This window comes from Leucoraja erinacea, chromosome 12 (genome assembly GCF_028641065.1).
Source record: "Leucoraja erinacea ecotype New England chromosome 12, Leri_hhj_1, whole genome shotgun sequence".
NCBI classification, from domain to species: domain Eukaryota; kingdom Metazoa; phylum Chordata; class Chondrichthyes; order Rajiformes; family Rajidae; genus Leucoraja; species Leucoraja erinaceus.
In genome coordinates, this window is record NC_073388.1 from 6385174 (window position 1) to 6410592 (window position 25419).

The following is a 25419-nucleotide window of genomic DNA, read 5'->3' on the forward strand; positions in this document are numbered from 1 at the left end:
AAATCTATTATTTTTCCATTGCCGGTTAATTCTGAAAACTTATTCTTGCAGCAATCGAGTCCTGAAGGCAGCATCCAACTTAATTGTACCTATTGCCACAATATTTTTAGTGGCAAACCAGAAATCTTGGATTGGCAGGTAAGGCATTGAGAAGTTGATTACAGACTCCATGTATATACAGCATAGGGGAGACAGAGAGAATAATGTTGAAACATTTGGATAATAGTTTGTGTTTATTTTACGGTAGCAGTATTCTAACTAGCCAAGTTTCATTCCATCCAAATACTCATTGGTCTCGTTGCATTTTGATTCAAAATGTTGGAAGTTTGGACGAGTTGCCCTGTGATATTGTAAAGTGGGTTCTTGGGTGGGAAGGATCCTCCGAAGTTGGATATGGTATTATTGGCTTCCATGATGAGAGTTTGTGCGGCATGGTGGCACGGCAATAGAGTTGCTGCCTTACAGCGCCAGCGATCCGGGTACAATCCTGAGTACGGGCCCTGTCTGTACGGAGTTTGTACGTTCTCCCTGTGACTATGTGGGTTTTCTCCAGGTGCTCCGGTTTCCCCCAACACTCCAAATATTGTAGGTTAATTAGCTTCTGTAAAGTGTAAATTGTCCCTAGTGTGTTGGATAGCGTTAATGGTTGGGGTGATCGCTGGATCGGCTTGGATCGATGGGCCGAAGGGCCTGTTTCCACACTGTATCTCTAACATAAAGTCTAAAACGCACAAAGTGCTGGAGTAACCCAGCGGGTCAGGCAACATCTTTGGAGGACATGGATACATGATGTTTCAGGTCGGGACCCTTCTCCAGAATTTCCATTCTGTGTCTCTAACCTCCAAAGACAAGCCATCAAAATATTATGCAGGTGTTAAATAAGTTTTTAAAGCCAGCTTTATTGTTTGCAAACCCAATAGCATCCAGCATTTTCTTTTTATAATCTGGTAGCTCTGCATTGAGTTATTTCTCTCCATTTCATTTCACTGCATGTTAGTTCCTCAGCTCAGTGATCAATGCAAAATTGAAGTTCTATTTATTGTTGGCGACTTTGTAGAACATTTAGAAAAATAATTTAATTAAAAAAACTAACTTCACAAGTTTATATAAACATTGGGATGTTTTTCTTTTGGAGAAATTGTCAGAGTAGACTTGAGTAGAATGGCCTAATTCTTATATAACATATGGACTTATGAACGATATTTTAACTTTTGTTTTAGGGGAGCGTTCGACAATTTTGTTGCAAAGTATGCTGTGAAGACTACAAAAGACTACATGGTGTTGTTTCAGTCTGTGAATATTGCAAACAAGAGAAGATCCTGCACGAGAAGATTAAGTTTTCAGGAGTAGAAAAGAATTTCTGTAGTGAAGGTATGATCGCGAACTAATCGAGCAGATCCGTTGAAGATGAGGAATTGGTAGAATTTTATTGTATCTTGAGGGGATGAATCCTTCTAAAAGTATAATAATCATCCCCTCCTTTTAGTCTTGTGTCTGAAATCCCACTAAATCTTACTCCTGCCATCCATTGACAATGGGTTTTTAAAATTTCAAATCAATGCACAAGACTTTGAATACATCAATGCCTCGCTTTACAAATTCCCATATTATGAGGTAGACAAAAATGCTGGAGAAACTCAGCGGGTGCGGCAGCATCTATGGAGCGAAGGAAATAGGCAACGTTTCGGGCCGAAACCCTTCTTCAGACCCACTAGTTTCTCAGCATTTTTGTCCACCTTCGATTTTCCAGCATCTGCAGTTCCTTTTTGCCCATATTATGAGAATATGAGGATATTATGTGCTGAGGTGCATTGTAGAACTTTCTTCAGAGTGGTCCTGACCCAGAACTCCATCTGTCCACTTAACTCCATTGAAGTTACCTGATCTGCTGAGTTCCCCCGTTAGTTGGGTGTTAACATCTGGTTCCAGCGACGGCAATCTTTTGTCTCCGTAGAACTTTCTTCCCCTTATTTCATATCTCCAATGTAAAGTGTAAAGACTTTTTTTTAATTTGTAGAACAATTGTATTAGCAACCTTCACATCTTGGCTCTCCTCCATTTTGTCCCTGCCTTGTTCAATGCCTCCAATCTATAGTGTTCCACTATTTTCCTCTCTTTCTCTCTACTCAAGCCATCTGTTAGAACTACCCCTGTTTCCTTGAACTCTCCATTTCTCAACTCTTTAACCTTCCAGTGCCACTGGTCTCCATGCCAGAAAACATTGATAACGGCTCTTTCTGGCTGTTTTAGAAACTGTTGTCAGTGCATTGACCAAAAACGTGTTGCTCACAACTGGCTTTGCAGCTGCAACTTTTTCTTTGCTCAATGTCTTTAAAGCTCGGCATGATATCCCACCTCCTGAACCTTTGATTTCCTATCATTAATGTGGTCCAACTTTTGACCTGTTCCTGGAGCAGGTAGTTCTGCTTCCATAACATGAACCAGACGTGACGGAATTAGGGACCACTATCTGTATTACGTAGACCAATTGGTTAATGCACTACTTTGATCATTGGAACTAGAATAAAATTTGAGTTGCTTTGGAAATTGGGAAGCAGGGGAAAAAAAGCTGTGTTTGGAACCAAAACAGGGGGGGGGGGGGGGGGGGGGGGGGGGGGGTAGAGCTCTCCATGTGGATCCCTTCACACGTTTGAGTCTGAAGAAGACTCTCGATCCAAGGCATCATCTAGCCACATTCACCAGCGATGATTTGTTGGAAGGATCTGCAGATGCTGGTTTCCAGCGAAGATAGACACAATTTTAGGAGCACCTTAGCGGGACAGGTAGCAACTCTACAGAGAAGGTATGAGTGAAGAAAGATCTCGACCCGAAACATCGCCCAATCTTACTCTCCAAAGATGCTGCCTGACCCGCTGAGTTACTGCAGCACTTTTTTTTTTTCCCTTTTGTTCTAACTTTCTGAACTCTGTTTCTCACAAGAAAAATGTTTCTCCAATTGTGGCCAGTTTCATTCATTTATTTTGCTGTGTAATTGGAGGCATTCTGTTCAACCTCAAGATTCCCCCCCCCCCCCCCCCCCCCCGATTTGTCCCTTATGTTTCATTGACCACTAGGTTAGGCAGAGATAGACTCTTGATTAGTACAGGTGTCCGAGGTTATGGGGAGAAGGCAGGAAATGGGGTTAGGAGAGAGATCAGGAGTAGATTTGTTGGGCCGAATGGCCTAATTCTACTCCGGCAGAGCTGCCAAGTAGTACGGATTTTCCGTATTTTGTTCGGAAATGCAATAAGAATACAGATGTACAATTTTGCTTTATTAAATACGGATTTTTTTCAAATCGGCCCAACTACCTATTTCATCTTGCTGCTAAAAAATGCAAGGATATAAAAGGTCATATTGTAACTAAAAATTGTAGCAGATTAAATTTATTAGTATTTTACATTTCAAGATCTGGGTGATTATTTTTGTAAGCTTTGATCTGCCTGTCCCGCTACAGGTTTAAACAGCGCTGTCAGTTTAGCGCATGGGAATTTAAAGGAAGAGCTGTTGGTTACAGCTCTATGGGTTCTAAATATAACGCTACCGGCTGGAGCGCTATTGGCTTTACACATAGCGCTATGACCACAGCGTAGAAGACGTCTCAATTGGTAGCGGTTATGCATTCTTGTACTCTTATATGGGTATGACCGCATAAAAAATGAAAAACATTCAGCAAAATGGCACCGCGTAAAAATACTGATTTCCTCAGCAAAATACTGATTTTCAGGTACTAGAATATTGAAATGTTCTGACAAAACTTGGCAGCTCTGCTCCTGTCACTTATGACCTAATCTGTGATGCCATTGGGATCAGGTTTCTTAGTATCTACAAAAGTATCGTCGGAAACCGGTATAGCCGGGAATGAAAGAAAAATCATTGCTGGGTTCTCTCAATATTAGAAGTTCTATTTTCTTGACGTGCTTTAATTCTCACTCTCTCTCTCTCTCCGTGTGCATTGCCTGCAGGTTGTGTCCTTCTTTATAAGCAGGATTTCACCAAGAAGCTGGGCTTGTGCTGCATCACTTGTGCATACTGCTCCCAGACATGTCGGAGGGGAGTGACCAAAGAGCTGGATGGAAATACATGGGATTTCTGTGGGGAGGAATGTAAAAGCAAATACCTACTGTGGTACTTCAAGGTCAGTAGGAGGTTGCCTATCAAGTTTGGTTTACTGGCCCCTTGCAATCGCCATCACAATTTTGTTTTGTTTTTTGTTCCACTTCCGCTCCTGGGCGATAAGAAAGTTTTATACCTATAGATGAGAGCTTGTTTTTTTTTCCTGCCGGCCAGGTATAACTTCACACCATGATTTTGACTGTGGTTCGTCGATTTAGGTGTTAACTTTCTCGAGGTGCCGATATGCCATCCGCTGGAGGAATATAATTGTTTCTGTTTGAATGTGTAGATGGTAGAGGATAATATTTTATTGGCCATGTTCAAATATAGTTCCCAGATTATTTGCTCATACAGCACATCCTTGCCTTGAACTGTATGTTTATTGTGGCACCTCTATCTTTGGTGTAACTTCTGCCACACCAGGCTGTCGCTAACCACTGGAGCTAATCAGGTATGATGTTTGAGAACCGATTGAAGCCTGAATAGGGTTATCAAGCATGTTGTACTATTTAAAAAATAAAGTGTCACGGTGTTGAAATTAGATGTTTGCATTGTATTAATCTTGTGCACATGTAGTAAATGCAACCATTTTCATCTGTTTAAGCATTTGAATTTACTGCAGTCCTGTTTAGTGAGTGATCTAGAAAAAGCACGTGATTTTACAGATCAAAGTGTTGAGAGAGTTTCCCGTGGCTAACATGCAAGATTCTATCCTCCCAGCACCCAATTAGTTGAGTGTAAATAGAATTATTGAATGACATCTAATACTGCTGAGGGATATCTCTGGAATCAGCAGTTCTGAACTATGTTCAAAGTTCTTTAGTACGAAGGTTATTAGTAAACAATGTCTGTGGCAGTCTCTTAATATTAAAGAAAAAATTAGCATAGAAAATAAATTGAGCAGGGAAATAAAACCTTTTTTTAGTCTATAGTGGACAGATCTGTCTGACGATTGTGTGCAATTATTATTTAGATCAATTTTAACTTTTTTTTTTACAACAATTGGAATTATAACATTTTAAATGAAAGATGCTACAAAATTAGGGAGCTTGATTACTTTCTTAAGAGATGCAAGAAACATTGAGTTAGTTTTGGGTTGGGCAGATATTTTGTACAATATCTTAGAATAAAGGGGAAGCTATTTAAGACCGAGGTGAGAAAAAATGTTTTCACCCAGAGAGTTGTGAATTTGTGGAATTCCCTGCCACAGAGGGCAGTGGAGGCTAAGTCACTGGATGGATTTAAGACCGAGATAGATAGAGCTCTAGGGGCTAGTGGAGTCAAGGGATATGGGGAGAAGGCAGGCACGGGTTATTGATTGGGGACGATCAGCCATGATCACAATGAATGGCGGTGCTGGCTCAAAGGGCCGAATGACCTCCTCCTGCACCTATTGTCTATGTTTCTATGTTAATATGATTTAATGCAGAGAAATGTGAAGTGTTAAATATGCTTGGAAGAAATGTAGATTAGAAAGGAAAATTTCGAACAGCAGAGAGATTTGGGAATTAAAGGTATACAAATGTTTAAACAGGGTGAACATTTATTTTAGTTTTAGAAGTGCCAGATTGATTTTCTACATTGAGGAAAGTTTCAGAATCCTTGGATAGAAAAGAGGAATAATTACTATAAAGCTGAAGTATGGAATGGAATATATTATTGTCACATGTCACACACTTTTCACCCAGAGAGTGGTGAATCTGTGGAATTCTCTGCCACAGAAGGCAGTTGAGGCCAGTTCATTTTATATTTAAGAGGGAGTTAGATGTGGCCCTTGTGGCTAAAGGGATCAGGGGGTATGGAGAGAAGGCAGGTACAGGATACTGAGTTGGATGATCAGCCACGATCATATTGAATGGCGGTGCAGGCTCGAAGGGCCGAATGGCCTATTCCTGCACCTATTTTCTATGTGACAAGGCAGAGTGAGATTCTTTGCTTGTATACCCAAGGTATACAAATGAAAGTATGTATTGGGTACACATATTTAGTACTAGTAACTATGGTTTCAGTATCGTCGTCGTGGCGATCCCTTGAGGTCAAAGGTGATGGTCTATTGTTGTTATGGGCTCTTAGGTGGCTTATGAGTCCAATCCTGGCCTTGTCACTCACAGAACTCTAGGGAGGGGCTAAAGACATAGATGACTGCAAGTTTTGAAGGCCCTTGATAAAATCTGAAATGTTGATGATTTGGAGAAAGCAGTGGCACAAATGGAAGGTCAATGCTTTCAAATATAAAGAGGATTGAAAGGTGGAGCACTGCAAAAAAAAAAAAAAAAATTTCATGTGTGGATGGGAAGTTATTTATGGGCATGTGTGGAGGAATAATATCAAGAAAATACACTCGTGGACCAAAGGCCCAATGAATGAAGTGTCTCTGAGTTGCACAAACATTCCAATGATTGAGCAGGTAAGTTCCTTACCACCACGTCAATCGCCACCACTCCGTGAAGATGCACGCAGCCCGAGAAATAGTTCCGGAAGCTTCTTCTGTACCGGAACAACTCGGAAGATTTAAACCGAAGTAGGTAATGGTATTGATGATTTACCTCTGCACATTAGCCGTATGCATGTGTATGTCACATTAACAGCAGAAAGAAGAAAAGTATTTCTCGTTGTGCTCTGGTTGAACAAAATCTGTTCTTTTGCAATTTTACATGTCCCAATGTTAGCTGTCTTGGCAGTTTAAAAACAAATGTTTCTTCCAATGTTTCTCCACAGGCATGTTGTGAAGAGGATTATGCAGACCAGCGTAAAAAGAAGCACGGCTATTTTCTTGCAGATGTTGTATTTAGAATGTTGAATTTCACCGTGTTGTCATTCTGACTTGGAAACAAATCCTCTGTTTCTGCCCTTCCTCTCAAAGTTAATGGACCTGTGGAACAAACTCCCAACAAAAGCAGTTAATGGCGTCGACTAACTCCTTCAAAAACGAAACAAAAAAAAAAAAACAACCAAAACGGCTAGAATCTGATTTCTGGTTCTAGAGATAGGTACAGACAGAGATGGTCAAATGCTCCATGGAACACTGGCTTCTGTGCTCCTGAGATCATGGAATTTTCAACTGTGGTGAACAACTTGCCAGGTTTGACTAACTGCGGATAGAGTTTGTGGAGGCTTATGTATTTTGGGGTGGGGGGGGTGAAGAAACCTTGCAGAACTTTCCCTCAGGTCACTGAATATACATGGTAGAGCTCTTGCGAGGGCGTGTTGTACATGGTCATTGGAAGGAGCAGGCTTGTTGGACTGAATCTTCTCTCTCTCTCTCTCTCTACGCTTTGTGTTAAAACAGCTGCGACCTGCCTTTGTGTGCGAGCTTGTTTGTGTGGGTGCGGAAGGGGTGATTGCTGCCTAATTCTTCACTGTGTCCCTCAGGTAGCCAGATGCCATGCCTGCAAGCGTCAAGGCAAGCTTCTGGAAACGGTTCACTGGCGCGGGGAAATTAAACACTTCTGCAACCAGCATTGCCTCTTGCGCTTCTACAGTCAGCAAAACCAGCCCAATCTAGCGACGCAGAAGGGACCCGAAAGTCTGCTCAACAGTAAGTGGGGGAGAGAAAGCCGCATGTTGTAGGCAGTCGCCGTGACGTAGAAGTAGAGCAAGTCGCCAAATGGTGCTTCGCTAGACGCAGATTTAATAGTCGATAGCCATTTCGCGGCAACCATCGAGACGTGACTGCTTGACTATTCTTAGCTGTTGTTTGGGAGTTCCGCTCTTCGCTGAATATAGTTGCTGCCTGTGCACCTCTGTACACTTGTTCATTCTTCATGGAGGATCCTCCGTGATATGCAGCCTAGTTTCTCCAGCATTTTCACTAATCATAGTGGGTTGGAACAGGCACTTCGGCACAACTTGCCCACGCCATCCAACATGTCCCATCCATGTTATTCCCTCTTGCCTGCGTTTGGCCCATATCTCTCTAAACCCGTCTTATTCATGTACATGTCTGATTGCTTCTTAAATGTTGCCATAGTCCTTGCCTCGCCTACCTCCTCCGGCACTCGTTCCATGCACCCACCCTTTGCAAGAAAAACGTTACCCCTCCGATTCCTATAAAATCTTTCCCCCTTCATCTTCTTAGTCCTATACCCCCTGGTTCTTGATTTCCCCCACGCTGGGCAAGAGACTCTGTGCGTCCATCCGATCTATTCCTCTCATGATTTTATACTCCTCTACAAGATCACCCCTTATCTGTGCTCTAGAGAATAGCGTCCCAACCTGCTCAACCACTCCCTATAGCTCAGACCCTCTGGTCCTGGCACCTCCTTTGTACATCTTCTCTGTATCTTTTCCAACTATTGGGCACCAGATGAAAGCCAATCTTGAACTGAATAATATTGGAGGAAACTTGCGACTGAAGATGCATACGGGCGCTGATGCAGCCAATAATTTAATTTTCCTCTTCTCAAAAACTGCTGCAGCTCTGCTTTTACGATTATTACAGTCTTAATTACATTTCCCCCCCACCGTTTTCCCAAATGCACTCTTTATTAGTCTAGCTCGGAGATAGGTGTGAGAACAGGCCCTTAGACCCACAGAGTCCACACCGACCATTGATCACGTGTACTCCAGTTCTATCCCGCACACTTTGGGCAGTTTATCAAAGCCGATTGACCTAACAACAGACATGAGTTTGGAGTGTGGGAGGAAACTGGAGCACTTGGGCAAAACCCATGCGGCCACGGGGAGAACGTGCAAACTCCGTACAGACAGCACCCATAGTCGGAATCAAACCCGGGTCTCTGGCGCTGTCAGGAAGCAACTCTACTAGCTGGGAAAGGAAAACCTGGAAAATAGCCCGGCAGTCACGGAGAACGTGCAAACTCCACAGGAAGAGCGTACCATCCTATTCCAAAGAATGGTTAGCCTGGCCATCATTTGCTGATGCTCATTTTGATTCCCCACCTTCCTCTTCCAAAAACAAAACAAAAAAAAAACCACGCATATTTATTTATTTATTTAAAGTTATTTTATCTTTGGTTATGAAGAATTTTTGCTTCACTGCCCTTTTGGGTTAGTTAGGACATTCATGCACACGTGGACAGGAAATGGGAAGAGGAAGGGATCCAAGTCCTTTATTCTGAATGCTGAGAGATGCTTGAGTGGTTCAACAATGGCACTTAACCCATTCCTTCTGAGCATGAACCATGCGCTTGGCCTGTAACAATAGTGCTAGAATGATAATTGCCAGCTTGATAATTACGTTAAATAAACCCCCCCCCCCCCCCCCCCAGCACCCTCTCTAATCGTGGCATTGAAGGGCAGTACGGTGGCGCACTGGTAGAGTTGCTGCCTCACAGGGCCATAGACCTGGGATCGACCCTGACTACGGGTGCTGTCTGTACGGAGTTTGTACGTTTTCCCCGTGATGTGCGTGGGTTTTCTCCAGGTGCTATGGTTTCGTCCCACACTCCCAAGATGTACAGGTTTGTAGGTTAATTGGCTTTGGTAAAATTGTAAAAATAAATCGCTAAAAATCATAAAATTGTGGTGAGAGTGTGGGATACTGTTAGTGTGCGGGATCGCTGGTCGGCGCGGATACGGTGGGCCGAATGACCCGTTTCCATGCTGTGCCTCTAAAATAAAGTACATGTTTTTAATGAGAACCACAGAATGCCCATTTAAAATAAATTTGCGGCAAATAAAATCCAATCTGATCATAACCAATCCAGAAATGTGTGTTTGACAGCGCTGGTTGATGGCTAAGTGTAGGGTAGTACAGCAGGAGACTTTCCCAGCCTTCGGATAGTATCGTTGGATTTTGTTTTTGAAGTAATTTGGAGTCTGTGTTTGATGTTTAATCCCAACATGCATCCCACCTCTAACAGCGCTAGACTGTAGTATCTGCCTTGATTATATACTCGAAGCATGCAATCTTGTAGCTTGGGTGACAATAATACCAGTGAACCAAAATTGACTGAGTGCAGTCATAGTCAACCTGTGTAATTGCAAAACATAGTGCGAGTATCTATATGATTGTGATGATACGGATGATTCTTCTAGTGGAGGTATCAACAAATTTATTTGAAGCCAGCCAAGTTCTCACCCAGAATAGTTTTCTCCCACCCCCTCACATGCTTTGATGTTTGTTATTCTGCCAGTGATGCAGCAGTAGAGTTGCTGCTTCACAGCGCTAGAGGCGCCTGGGTTCGATCCTGAGTGGATGCTGTCTGTGGAATTTGCAGGTTCTCTCTGGTTGCGTGCGTTTTTTCCCCCCCCTGATGCTCCGGTTTCTACCCACATTCCAAAGACGTGCAGGTTTGTAGGCTAATTGGCTTCAGTAAATTGACCCAGGTGTGTGGAGGAACTATGGGTGTACAGTGCCCTCCATAATGTTTGGGACAAAGACTCGTTTATTTATTTATTTATTTGCCTCTTGAGATCCACCATTTGAGATTTATATTAGAAAAAAAATCATGTGTTGTTAAAGTGCACTTTGTCAGATTTTAATAAAGGCTATTTTTACACATTTTGGTTTCACCATGTAGAAATTACAGCAGTGTTTATACACATTTCCCCCCCCCCCCCTATTTCAGGGCACCATAATGTTTGGGACACAGCAATGTCATGCAAATGAAAGTAGTCATGTTTAGTATTTTGTTGCATATCCTTTGCATGCATTGACTGCTTGAAGTTTGCGATTCATGGACATCACCAGTTGCTGGGTGTCTTCTCTGGTGATGCTCTGCCAGGCCTGTATTGCAGCCATCTTTAGCTTATGCTTGTTTTGAGGGCTAGTGCCCTTCAATTTTCTCTTCAGCATATAAAAGGCATGCTCATTGGGTTCAGATCGGGTGATTGACTTGGCCACTCAAGAATTGACCTTTTTTAGCTTTGTAAAACTCCTTTGTTGCTTTAGCAGTATGTTTGGGATCATTGTCCGGCTGTAGAATCTAACCGCCGACCAATGAGTTTTGAGGCATTTGTTTGAACTTGAGCAGATAGGATGTGTCTATACACTTCAATTATGCTACTAACATCGGCAGTTGTATCATCAATGAAGATAAGTGCCTTCAGCAGCCATACATGCCCAGGCCTTAACACCCCCACCAACATGTTTCACAGATGAGGTGGTATGCTTTGGATCTTGGGCAGTATCTTCTCTCCTCCATCACTCTGATATAAGTTAATCTTCATCTCATCTGTCCACAAGACCTTTTTCCAGAACTGTGGTTGCTCTTTTAAGTACTTTGTGGCAAACTGTAACCTGGCCATCCTATTTTGCAGCTAACCAGTGGTTTGCATCTTGCAATGTAGCCTCTGTATTTCTGTTCATTAAGTCTTCTGCAGACAGTGGTCATTGACAAATCCTCACCCGACTCCTGAAGAGTGTTTCTGCTCTGTTGGGCAGGTGTTTGGGTTTTTTCCTTTATTATAGAGAGATTTTTTTCTGTCATCAGCTGTGGAGGTCTTCTTTGGCCTGCTAGTCCCTTTGCGATTAGTAAGCTCACCAATTCTCTCTTTCTTCTTAATGATGTTCCAAGCAGTTGATTTTGGTAAGCCTTAAGGGGCTGTCCCACTTGGGCGACCTAATTGGCAAGTTTAGAAGAGTTTGAAAAAATGACATGTTGAAGACCTCCTTCAACTATGTAGAAGACCTCCTTCGACCTCCTACGACTATGTTGAACACCAGCTTCAACTAGCTACGACTAACTTCGGGAAAATTGGACACCGAATAGTGGAGAGTGAAGACGACCTCCTTCGACCTCCCTTCGACTATGATGAAGACTATCTACGACTACCTTTGACTACCTACGACTAACATGCCGACCTACTACGACTAAATCTACGAGTAAAAAAAGTGTCAATTTCTTTTCCATGGTAACTTTTTTTTTACTAGCGGGTATTTTTTTTAACATATTGAAAAAAATGCCGTGACCTAGCTGAGGCCTCGAGTGCGCGGAGACCACTCTCGAGCATGAAGGAGAGTTACGAAGACCTCCTACCACCTTAACATATAAGATTGTTAAGGGTTTGGACACGCTAGAGGCAGGAAACATGTTCCCAATGTTGGGGGAGTCCAGAACCAGGGGTCCCAGTTTAAGAATAAGGAGTAAGCCATTTAGAACGGAGAGGAGGAAACACTTTTTCTCACAGAGAGTTGTGAGTCTGTGGAATTCTCTGCCTCAGAGGGCGGTGGTGGCCGGTTCTCTGGATACTTTCATGAGAGAACGGGATAGGGCTCTTAAAGATAGCGGAGTCGGGATATGGGGAGAAGGCAGGAACGGGGTACTGATTGGAGATGATCAGCCATGATCACATTGAATGGCGGTGCTGGCTCGAAGGGCCAAATGGCCTACTCCTGCACCTATTGTTTATTGTGTATTGTCTATTGACCTCGTGTCGACCATGCTGCAAGCATGAGTCGAGGGCAAACTCGTCAGAACTCGCAGATTAGGTCGCCCAAGTGGGACAGGCCCTTAAGGTTTGGCTGATGTCTCTTAACAGTTTTATTCTTGTTTCTCGGTCTCATAATGGCTTCTTTGACTTGCATTGGCACAACTTTGGTCCTCATGTTGATAAACAGCAATAAAAGTTTCCAACGGTGATAGAAAGACTGGAGGAAAGACTAGGTGCTGAGAGCTCTCTTATACCTGCATTCAGGAGGCATTTAAACACACCTGAGCAATTACAAACACCTGTGAAGCCGTGTGTCCCAAACATTATGGTGCCCTGAAATGGAGGGACTATGTATAAACACAGCTGTAATTTCTACATGGTGAAACCAAAATGTATAAAAATGGCCTTTATTAAAATCTGACAATGTGCACTTTAACCACATGTGATTTTTTTTCTATTGCAAATCACAAATTGTGGAGTACAGAGACAAATAAATAAATGACGGGTTTTTGTCCCAAACAATATGGAGGGCATTGTATGGGTGATTGCTGATCAATGTGGACACAGTGGGCCGAAGGGACTGTTTCCACGCTGTATCACTAAACTAAACAAATAAAGGATGAAGGTTACACAAAAAAGCTGGAGAAACTCAGCGGGTGCAGCAGCATCTATGGAGCGAAGGAAATAGGCAACGTTTCGGGCCGAAAGGATGAAGGCTGGACTTTTACCTGGAAGGACATGAATGCTATTTTTATCTCCAAGTAGAAATTTCAAGGAGTAGCTTCAGTGGAAATGCAGTAGGAAGGAACTGCAGATGCTGATTTAAACCGAAGATAGACTCAAAATGCTGGAGTAACTCAGCGGGACAGGCAGCATCTCTGGAGAGAAGGAATGGGTGACGTTTCGTGTCGAGCATCTGAAGAATGGTCTCGACCCGTAAAAGTCGCCCATTCTTCAGTTACTCCAGCGTTTTGTGTCTATCTTTAGGAGAAATGCAGTTGTACAGGCCTGAACTGTTTGCAAATAATCCTCATTATAAGATTGTCTTATAATTTAGCTTTTAGTATTTTTAGCTTGCTGTTCATTAAATTCACAAAATGCGCTCAAGTATATGGATTGTTTGAGGAAGACAGGAAACTATTGATTGCTGCAAGGATTTGGCTAATGACTTGTCTGAACTCAGAAGATGTTCATTGTTTTAATAAAATAGACCTGTCGTGATATTAAAATGAATACAAAAATTGATGAATCCTAAAGATCAAATAGGTGTGAATGCAATATTCCTGTCCTGAAACATCACCTATCCCTTTTCTCCAGTGATGCTGCCTGACCCGCTCAGTTATTCCAGCACTTTGTGTCTATTTGCAATATTTGTGCTTTGTCATTGTTTGGGCATCTTTAACTAGGATTAGAGTGAAGTGTTGGCATTGTGCACATGAAACATTTGACAGTTCCCACTAAGTAGTAAAAAAATAACCACCTGCCATCTTGCAATTTGGTCTTTCAGAGTTGGATAAAATTGAGAGAATATTGATCTGCAAAATGTTTTCAGTTGAAACATTGCTCGATGTGTTATCTCTCCATAGTGTGTACGCATTGTTGACTAGGGCAGTGTTAAGTGTTCATTATTGGTGTTGTGCCACAGCCTTTAGCCACTGTTGGGCGGCAAGGTGGCTTCTATACATTGGCGAGACCAAGCGCAGGCTCGGCGACTTTCGCTGAATACCTCCGCTCAGTCTGCCTTAACCGACCTGATCTCCTGGTTGCTCAGCACTTTATAGCCCCCCCCCCCCTCCCATTCCCAATCTGACCTTTCTGTCCTGGGCCGCCTCCATTGCCAGAGTGAGGCCTGGTGCAAATTGGAGGAACAACACCTCATATTTCGCTTGGGCAGGTTACACCCCAGTGGTATGAACATTGACTTTTCTAACCAGCTTTCCCCCTCTCTCCATCCCTCCTCCTTCCCAGTTCTCCCACCAGTCTTACTGTCTCCGACCACATTCTATCTCTGTCCCGCCCATCCGCCCGATCAGTCTGAAGAAGGGTCTCGATCCGAAACGTCACCCATTCCTTCTTTCCAGAGATGCTGCCTCTCCCGCTGAGCTACTCTAGCATTTTATATCTACCTTGTATTTAGGCAATATTCCGCAGTGATTTTTGAATCAAACTTTGTGGACATGTACTAAAGTCACATAAAGGAAGCTTGTAAATAATTCTGGAGTGATGAAATTACTTTTTTTTTAAACCTAGATTGCAAGGTATTGGAATTTTTATTCATACTGATGTATGTCAGGATAGCCGAGTAGTCTAAGGCGCCAGCCTCAAGGAATAAAGTCCTTCTGCAGTCAAGCCATTCTGGTCTCCAACTGGGGGTGTGGGTTCGAATCCCACTTCTGACACACTACATTTTGTGTAATTCTCTGCCCCAGAAGGCGGTAGGGAATTCACTGGATGTATTCAAGAAAGAGGTAGATGTAGCTCTTAAGGCTAATGGATATGGGGAGAAAGCAGGATCAGGGTACTGATTTTGGATGATCAGCCGTGATCATATTGAATGGCGGTGCTGGCTCAAAGGGCCGAATGGCCTCCTCCTGCACCTATTTTTTTAAATGTGTCTTATGCATTGCATGACATATGTGATTTTAATTGTAATTGAAGGGATATACCACAGCCAGGACTGCATTGCCCAAGGTAGATTTCTACAGCAGTTAATGGTTTTGTAGTCACCATTACTAATATTATCTTACTTCCTCCAGCTTTAAATAATTTTTTTAATTCACTCTGATTTAAATTATCATTTGCTGTTGTGCCACTAACTGGTTCTGGGATATAATGGTTATAATCCAATAAAATATCCTGTACAGCCCATGTACTTGGCATTTCTTCAGTACCGGGGGTTTCATTTAAAAATGAATTCTGCTTTCCAGTAAAAATAAAAGCAGTTTCGGTTTAAATTAAAGGGGAGTAAATTAACGTTAAATTAAATGTGGAAGCAAATTTAATCAACGATATGCGCCGGCATCAAGAAATTGTCGGTCATCCACATATTTAGTTTATTGTCACATGTACCGAGGTTTTGTTACATGCTAACCAGCCAGCGGAAGGATTGGTGGCATTGGTTTGAATGGTATTTTTCTTCCATAAGACCGTTCACTTTTGATGTTAAGGGTAGCGCAAAAACCTATCAGAAATGCTGTCATGATTCAAGACAGTTTATTGTCACGTGTCCCAGATAGGACAATGAAATTCTTGCTTTGCTTCAGCACAACAGAATTATAGAAGGCATGAATACGGAACAGATAAGTGTGTCCATTTACCATTGTATAAATATATACACACATGAATAAATAAAACAGTTAAAGTGCAAATAAACAGATAATGGGCTATTAATGTTCAGAGATTTGTTTGAGTTGAGTTCAATAGCCTGATGGCTGTGGGGAAGAAGCTGTTTCTGAACCTGGACGTTGCAGGTTTCAGACTCCTGTACCGTCTACTTGAAGGTAGCGGGGAGATGAGTGTGTGGCCAGGATGGTGTGGGTCCTTGATGACGTTGGCAGCCTTTTTGAGGCAGCGACTGCGATGCCATGGGAGAGGAGGGGATGCTGAGGCACATAGTTCATGTTCTCCATCAACTCTACTCTGACATTCAATCTTGGCTGATCTATCTTTCCCTCTCAACCCCATTTTCTTGCCTTCTCCCCATAATCCCTGACACCCATACGAATCAAGATTCTATCAATCTCACAAATGCATGGATACATTTCCTGTCCTGCAAACATTTTTGTCATGTATTTTGTGTATCGTGCTATCAATAATTTGGAAGGTGATAAATGTGACGGGTAATTTTTTTTTTCTGCAACCTGGCAAATATTGAGATTTTGAAGGTGTTTCTACCTGTGTAGGAAGGAACGACAGATGCTGGTTTAAACTGAAGGTAGACATAAAATGCTGGAGTCACTCAGCGGGACAGGCAGCATCTCTGGAGAGAAGGAATGGGTGATGTTTCGGGTCGAGACCCTTCAGACTTGTTTCTTCCTGTGCTTGTTGGACGGCGCATTATATGATTAGTTGTCGGGGCTAGTGTTTCACTCGTGTTCACTGCAATTGGCTTGATGTTGCAGTCAAAGCCAAGTTTTGTTTGAGAATCTTCTTTAGGCTATTGTGGTCCAAGATAGAGTGCCGTTTGTATGCTGAGAATCAGTGGCTGAGGTAGAAAAGATCTTAGTTTTTAACATTAGATTATGAAAGTCGTTTCCTACTCAAACTGTAGATTAGTTTAGTTTAGTTTATTGTCACGTGTACCAAGGTACAGTGAACAGCTTTAGTTGCATGCAAACCAGTCAGCGGAAAGACTATACATGATTACAATCGAGCCGTCCACAATGTACAGATATATGATGAAGGAAATTAAGTTTAGTGGAAGATGAAGTCCAGTAAAAGTACAAATGGAGAATCCCGGGGTCGCCAATGAGGTAGATGGCAGCTCAGGACCGCTCTCTTCTTGTTGATAGAATGGTTCAGTTGCCTGATAACAGTTGGGAAGAAACTCCCTGAATCTGGAGATATGCGTTTTCATACTTCTGTACCTTTTGCCTAATGGGTGAAGAGAGGGTGACTGTGGTGAGACTCGTCCTTGATTATGTTGGTGGCAGCATGAAGTGTAAACGGAGTCGGTGATTAACTCCAGGGAACCTGTGGAAGTTGGATCAATATAGCAGTGGATTAGATGGTTCCATGTCGTAGACTTCCTTGGATCTAATCTATAATGAGTTTGGGTGGATGGCTTGGTGAGGTGCACGTCTTGCACTTATCCTGGGACAGAATCTTTTTTAAAATTTTAATCTGGCCAATTGTGAAAAGAATCCTTTGTAATCTCTGGAGGAAGGAACTACAGATGCTGGTTTGTACTGAAGATGGACATAAAATGCTGGATTAAACGACTATGCGTTATGTGCACTTCTGCAAGATCATCCCACATCCTCCTGTGCTCCAAGGCATAGTTATCTGTCTCGACCCGAAACGTCACCTATTCCTTTGCCCCATAGATGCTGCCTCACCCGTTGAGTTTCTCCAGCATTTTTGTCTGCGAAGGAAAGCAAGGAACACTTGAAGTTAGAGAAGTCAATGTTCATACAACTGGGGTGTAAACTGCCCAAGCGAAATATGAGGTGCTGTTCCTCCAATTTGCACTGGGCCTCGCTCTGAGGTCGGAGAGCAGGAGGGATCACAGTGGGGGAAGCAGTGAGAGAGGATGTTGCTGAAACTCTCTTGTCCCTCTTGGGGTTGTTGATGGTCCTGACGTTTCATATCCTAAACTTCACTTTGAAGAGTGTCTGACTTGTGTGGGCTTACGAGGTTAGAAGTCCTAATTCATTGGCAAGTTAATCTAAGATGTGTTTGTGTGTGTGTGTCGCAATCCACGGTACATCAATAGGAGAATCTGATCTCAAAATGGGACAAAGGGATATATTAATGTCCACAATTTTGTTTTCAGTGGGACCATTCACGTGAGTTATAAGAAGTAGGTTTAGTTTATTGCCACGAGTACCGAAGTACAGTGGAAAGCTTGTGTTCCATGCTAACCGATCTATACTAGAAAGACTACACAGGATTACAATTGAGCCATCCACAGTGTACAGATTCATGATAAAATGAATAACGTTTAGTGCAAGGTAAAGCCCGATCAAAGACAGTCCGAGGGTCTCCAATGAGGTAGATAGTGGTTCAGGACTGCTCTCTGGTTGTGGTAGGATGGTTCAGTTGCCTGATAACAGCTGGGAAGAAACTGCCTCTGAATCTGGATGTGTGAGTTTTCACACTTCTGTACCTCTTGTTTGATCGGAGGGGGGGGGGGATAGATGGAGTGGCCGGGGGTGATGAGAAAGCTGCAAAAGAGCTTCATCATTTACTACTTCTACCTTATTATTTAGAGCCATTCTAGGCAAGTTGTCGGGCACAACGTCGTAAGGTCTTCCTAACATCCCACGATGCTAGAATAATTATAAATTCACAGCCTTGCAGCCAGCCGAATGACTCGGCATAGTAAAAAGTGACTTATAATTGTGGTATACTTACCTTTGTCGTTGAGAGCAGTTAAATCGTCTTCACAGGTTTTAGCAAATGTAATGATTTTAGCACTGGTGTGCGTTTAACTACCTGCAAAATGTTCCTTTTGAACAAATAACCTGCTGCATGATCCTGCAGTACACACCCTGCTTGATTTGTACTGATCTTGGATACCTTTATCATTGAAGGGGTTTGGATTTGGTGTATAATCTTTAGTTTAAACGCTGCACTTGTTACCCCATTCTGCGTGTGCGGTGGAATGGTGCAACAAGGGACTTGTGTTGTAGCTTGTGCGTGGCAATGTTGAGTTTTATTTTGCGTGGATTAGGTTGAAGATCCTTTTTGCATGCAATATCTGTTGTTGAGTGAGTGCAGTGATTGCCAGCTCCAGTTTTTGGTCGCATGCCTTGTTTAAGTTTCAGTTTGCAACTAACTCTGTTGTTCTGTGCTGTGGCCTCTTGCCTGGTGGGCACTTGTACCATGCGGCCCAAACTCATTTTACAAAAAGCAGCACAGAGACCCGTTATCCCCCTCCCCCCTCCCCCCCCCCGCAAGCCACATCCAAGCCCAAATGTCAGAATCTGCCCCCCCCTAATATCCTCATGAGCCCATTCATTCAATTTTCTGCCATTTCAGAAGAATGTTTTTGTTTTCTTTTAGTCGTGCAAGCAAATGCATTGAACATGTTACGGAATATTTTCTAAAAGGGATGATGATTACACTTTGCGTGTTGTCCCAGAGCCTCTGATTTGTAGTGTGCTGTGCACATATCGCACAATCAGCACAGAATGAATGTAGTTACAGAGATGTGCAGTGGTGACCTCATTAATTTCCACATTAATGTGGGCAAATTATTTTATCACATTTTTTTTTTTTTTTTTTTTTTTTTGCAATTTTATTTAAACTGAGGGGTTTTTTTTTTTTTTTTTTTTTTTCAAACGTGCACACCCACAATTGTGCGCACACTCTAATGTGCACATTCACAAACATCGGCTCAGTTTGTTTCAAACAATCTGTGTCTTTTGTTTGCAGATGAGACGCAGGAGTCTAAGAATGCGACGTCTCCGACCCCCTCTCCGACTCCCTCTCCCACGAAATTTGAAGTAAGTAACGTTTTTTCGTTTTGAATGATCTTCCACCTACCATAGGTGTGGATTGAAGTGTGTTTTTTTTTTTTTGCCATTTTAACGCCACAATCAGTATGCTTCCTCCCCATGTCCCGGGTGCTAGCTGAACAGTTTGTGGGATTGAACTCTTGAGCTCCAAGGTATGTTCCATATTCCATTCACAGCTGTAAGGAGTTGGTTCCATCGTTAGAGAGGGTCCCTTGTAAGTCGGATGCACTCTGTACTTTCCAGGCATGTCGAGCATGTGTGATCACCAGCCAGGCAGCTGCAGTGTTAACCAATTTTTTATTTTTTTTAAATTTTTTTTTAAACCACTTAATCCTTTTACATTTGCTTTCGCTTTGTGTTATTCTGCAGAATGTGAGATTTTTGTTTCTGACTTTTTTTTTAATCCGCGTACCGCAACAAAAACATAATGGATGCACAAGTGTAAGATTGAACAAGGAAATATATTAATGGCTGACTTAAGCTCACTGCTTCCACAGACCTTGTGCAATCTGACCTGTGATCATAAGAGGGAAAGTTCTGCAAAATATAATGGTCTCCAGTGATAATTGAACAAAACTCCACCGTTTCTATCTTGTATTTATATTTCTCGCTTAAATCTAGTCAGCAACCCTGTGCAGCCCCAGCATTGAAAGATTCACACTGTTCCGTGGAGCATTTGATTTATCTTTGTGCTTATCCTACCTTCAAATCCATTATTAACCATTTATTTTATATAACTTTTATTTATTAAGGAGTTAATCAGCAAAGCATTGGTAAAAAAAAGCAGTGTGAATGCTGAATATCTGAAATAAAAACAAAAAAAAAATGCTGGAAGAGTGCAGGCCATTCAACATCTGAAAGCGAATAATAGGTAAAGTTTCAGATTTGACTCTTCATCAGAATTGTGTATTTAAGCATATTTTGTTTGTATTTCAGTTTGTAAAGCATTAACTGCTTTTATTGCGAGTTTCTTGCAAAGGTGCACTTACCCCTCCCCATTCCCCCCCCCCCCCTCCCCCTCCCCCTCCTCCCCCGGGGAAGGGGGAGATAGCAATGAGCTGAAAAACCTGAAACGTTATTTGCATCCAGAAAAATTTGTTCAGAATGGAATGGAGGGGCGATTCTGTGCGTATTTAATCACGGAGTTTCTTCCTTCTGACCCGCAGCTGTTTGAGATTGAAATTTACATTTTTAACAAAAAAAAAAGAAATTTCTACTCGATTTTGTTCTTTTTTAACCTGACATAATTGGAGGTGAATAGCCAATGATTGCAGACAGGGGAGGGGGTTTATAGTCCTCTTCTGTCTGCGCTGTCAAGAGGGTTGTTGGTCTACTGCTCATGACTGGGTTATGCAGAGATTCGGTGTTCGATACATAAGGACTGGGGGGGGGGGGGGGGGGGGGGGGGGATGGGGGTGGAGAGGTCAGGGGGGGGATGGGGGTGGCGAAGCCTTGCGACATTCACATATCGCCTCCACAGCTGTCGAGTGTTAGACAAAATGGTGAGCGGAAGCTACGCTACATTTACAAAATGCAGCGCGTTCAATTAATGGACAGTCACCCATTGAAGAGACACCGTATTTGATGGGGGGGGGGGGGAAAATATGAGACATTTGTTTATTAGAGAGATCTGAAATTTTATGTTGTAAAAAAAATCAAATCAAATCGCTATAGAGTTTTGAATTCAAAAACAAAAGTTGTGAAGCGAGGGATCTGGGATTTGGAATGTTGCATGTTTTTTTTTTGTTGTCTCCTTGTAGTTTTCATAACATTTAGTTGCATTCCATATATTCTTTGACAAATTATCAATGTGTTTTTTTTGTTTCATTTCCCTCCTCCCTCTTTTCCCCCCCCCCCCCCCCCCCCCTCCTTCCCCCCCACCCCTACATCCCTCCAACCCCCCCCCCCCCCCCCTTCCCCCCTCCCCCCCCCCCCCCCCCCTCACATTTTAACCCTACTAACCCACTCTGGGGTTGACTTGTGTTTGCAAGGAGATCTCTGGCAACTTGCCCAGTGGTCATTCTCGGGCAAGCTTGGGCAGTGAAGGTGATGGAGAGAGCACAGTTCAACCTGACTCTGCCGTCTCCTCGATGACCAAACAGGTACACATGAGCAGGCGTTGCCAGAAAGTTATTTGGAACAGCAAACCTATGCGGGGGAGGGGAGGGGTGGGGGGTGGGTGGCTTTATGCTTTGGCTCCCCTCACCCCCCGTGACTGAATTTGTCCAAGACCAAATTTTGGTCTCGGACCAAAATAAAATTCAGCTTGAAAATTTCCTTCTCTTCTCTTCCGTTGCAGTTTCACGTGTGATTATATTAATCTGTATTTGCGGGTGAAAATACGTTTGTTCGATTCTCCAGTGGTTTGATAACGGGCCTGTATGTCTAATTTTGACCTATTCTTTATTAGGCATCTGTACAGACTCGGTCATCAAAGCAGCCACCGCCGCCGCCACCACCACCACCACCTCCACCACCGCCACCTTCTTCACCACCCTCTCCACCTCCTGTAACACTGAAGAATAAGGCAATACTGTGCAAACCCTTGACTCAGAACAAGGGCATCTCCTATAAACCCGAAATGAAGTCCAAAGGATGTCAAACAGGTAAGTAATCAAACCGAAGATGAAATATAATAAAACATAACAATAAATATGGGAAGGTGAATTAAACTCATTTGAGAAATTTGGATATTGTAACATTTTCATCAATAGACAATAGGTGCAGGAGTCGGCCATTCGGCTCTTCGAGTCAGCACTGCCTTTCAATGTGGTCATGGCTGATCATCCCCAATCAGTACCCCGTTCCTGCCTTCACCCCATATCCCCTGACTCCGCTATTTTTAAGAGCCCTATCTAGTTCTCTCTTGAAAGCATCCAGTGAACCTGCCTCCACCGCCCTCTGAGGCAGAGAATTCCACAGACTCGCAACTCTCTGAGAAAAAGTGTTTCTCATCTCAGTTCTAAATGGCTTACCCCTTATTCTTAAACTGTGGCCCCTGGTTCTGGAGCTCCCCCAACCTGTAGCGTGTCCAAACCCTTAATAATCTTATGTTTCAATAAGATCCCCTCTCATCCTAAATTTCAGTTTATCGAAAGGCATGGATAGACTGGATGTGGAGAGGTTGTTTCCACTAGGGGGAGAGACTGGGACCAGAGGTCATAACCTCAGAATTAAAGGGCGCTCTTTTAGAAAGGAGGTGTGGAGGAACTTCTTTAGTTAATCTGTGGAACTCGTTGTCACAGAGGGCTGTGGAGGCCATGTAAGTGGATATTTTTACAGCAGGGATAGACAAGTTATTGATTAGAACGGGTGTCAAGGGTTATGGTGAAAAGGCAGGAAAATGGGATGAGGAGGCAGAGAGCAGCCATGATTGAGTGATGGAGTAGACACGATGGGCCGAATGGCCTAATTCTACTCCTATAACATGAACGGCAGATCAAGAGTTGTCATGTGTCCCAGATACAACAATTAAATTCTTCTCACTTGTTTACTTTGTAAACAATAAAATAAACGAGAAAACAAGTTCAGTGTGTGTATATGTGCACAAGCACGCACGCAGACACACGCACGCACGCACGCAGACACACAATAACAGTGCAAAACGACACAACCACTGCCCCAAGTCCATGTAGTTCAGAGCTTATTGTAGTCTTTAACAGTCTAATGGCTGTTTATACCAAAGATAGACACATAGTGCTGGAGTAACTCAGCGGCTCAGGCAGCATCTGTGGAGAACATGGACAGCTGATATTTTGGGTCATAGGTTCCAGGAGCAGAATTAGTCCATTTGACCCATCAAGTCTACTCTGTCATTCAATCATGGCTGAACTCTCCCTCTCAACCTCATTCTCCTGCATTTTCCCCATAACCCCTGACACTTGTACTCATCAAGAATCTGTCGATGTCTGCTCTAAAAATATCCACTGGATGCCCTTCAGTCTGAGTGGAGGGGAGGAAATGGAAGCAGGAAAAAACCAGGGCTGGCAAACAGATGACCCCAGGCAGGGTGGTTCTGATGGGCCGATACTGCCTGGCCCACTCAGTTACTCCAGCACTTTGTGTCAAAACGCAGGATGAAACATGTTAATTCTCACAGACAGAATATAGCTGATTATTATTGTAAAGTGAAAGGTGAATTAAATCCTTTTGAGACCTTTGGATATTGTAACATTGACATTGAATAGTGAAAGGCTTGGATAAAGTGGATGTGGAGAGAATGCTCCCACTAGTGCAGGGGTTCCCAAGCTTTTTTGTCCCGTTTACTTTAATAGCACAGAACAATGTTACTTCACTTATTTATGAACAACTAATGATGAACAGATACCAGAACCAAACAGTCAGTCAATGCGAAAAAATATGTGCAAATCCAGAATCAACAATAATCAGAGTTTTGCCCGAGCCAGGTTTAATAGCCTGATGGCTCCACCTGAGGGTGGTGAATCTGGAGTTCTATGCCACAGAAGGCTGTGGAGGCCGTCAACAGATATATTTAAGGCGGAGACTGGTAGATTCTTGATTATCACGGGTGTCAGGTTATGGGAAGAAGGCAGGGGAATGGGGCTAGATCAGCCGTGATAAAATGGCAGAGTAGACTTGATGGGCTGAATGGCCTAATTCTGCTCCTCTCACTTGTGACCTTATGATTGAGCATTCTAATCCTAGTCTACCCAAGATAGTTCACCCTATGTAAATGTCTGGTAATTTTACACACCTCTTTCGTATCAGCTTCTCAAACTCCAGCATCACAGAGAAAGCATTCCATGTTTGTCCACAGGCGGTTATGAAAGTTCTTCATTATTCAATGCTTTTTATTTTCTCACTTGATATGGTTTCATTATTCAATGCAGGTACGTATATTTTTGTATATTTTCTACATTACTAATATACGATTGTTCGGCACTCGATATCTTATTTTAATAATCTTAAGGGGTTTTTACTAGATGCAGATTGGCAGGTAGGGTATATCCAGGAAAACAGCTTTCAGGGTATATCATTTAAAACCGAGATTACTTTTTTATCGAGAGAGTGTGAATCTCTTAACTCTCTGCCACAGAGGGTAGTTGAGGCTAGTATTTTTTTAAGAGGGAGTATAGATAAATAAGGGGATCAGGGAAATAAGAAAGACGGGATAAGTTGGATGAAAAGAATTGAATGGCGGTGCAGGCTCGAAATGGCCTAAGCATGATAATGTTTCTAGAAGAATGGAATAATATTTAGAAAATAAGAAAAAATAAAAAAAAGAAAAAACATGATATGAAGAGACTAAAAGTTCGAGATAAATTATATAAAGTATAAACTTTTCATCTAATCCTTAATTCGAGTTTCAGTCAGGTTTACGTGCCGAACTAGTCTGCCCCTTCAAGTAGTCTGCATCTTGACGTGTAGAATCATTTGTCAATTGTTCGTTGTTTTATCATTATTTGGGAAAGGAATCAGTAGAAATTGAAACTTCATTCTGACGCTTGAAGATTGCTTCAGTAAGAAGAAAAATTTTGCATTTCAGGTCACGCAAAGAGCAATAGCTTTAAAACAAGTAAATCCGATCAAGTAATTTCTGACCTGTAAGTCTGAAGAAGGGTCTCGAACCGAAACATCACCCAATTCTTCGCTCCATAGACGCTGCCCAAGAATGGAGCGGCTGGGCTTGCACACTCTGGAGTTTAGAATGATAAGAGGGGATCTTATTGAAACATATAAGATTGTTAAGGGATTGGACACGCTAGAGGCAGGAAACATGTTCCCAATGTTGGGGGAGTCCAGAACCAGGGGCCACAGTTTAAGA

The 25419-nt window shown here is 42.7% G+C and overlaps 1 protein-coding gene and 1 non-coding gene across 6 annotated transcripts in view; both read left to right on the forward strand.

The window, feature by feature from the left end:
- Positions 1-25419, forward strand: part of LOC129702028 (zinc finger MYM-type protein 3-like) — an 82361-nt gene that overhangs the window by 34862 nt on the left and 22080 nt on the right. For 2 of the 5 annotated variants that reach the window (XM_055643528.1, XM_055643527.1), the window contains exons 10-16: positions 52-138; positions 1221-1371; positions 3966-4138; positions 7489-7654; positions 19552-19622; positions 21626-21736; positions 22045-22240. In XM_055643528.1, the coding sequence (XP_055499503.1) occupies positions 52-138; positions 1221-1371; positions 3966-4138; positions 7489-7654; positions 19552-19622; positions 21626-21736; positions 22045-22240 (955 nt within the window). The remainder of the gene's footprint in view (positions 1-51; positions 139-1220; positions 1372-3965; positions 4139-7488; positions 7655-19551; positions 19623-21625; positions 21737-22044; positions 22241-25419) is intronic. The other 3 variants (XM_055643529.1, XM_055643530.1, XM_055643531.1) reach the window with 3 other exon arrangements.
- Positions 14742-14852, forward strand: trnal-caa (transfer RNA leucine (anticodon CAA)). Its single transcript has 2 exons — positions 14742-14779; positions 14818-14852. It is a non-coding gene; the product is annotated as a tRNA-Leu (tRNA).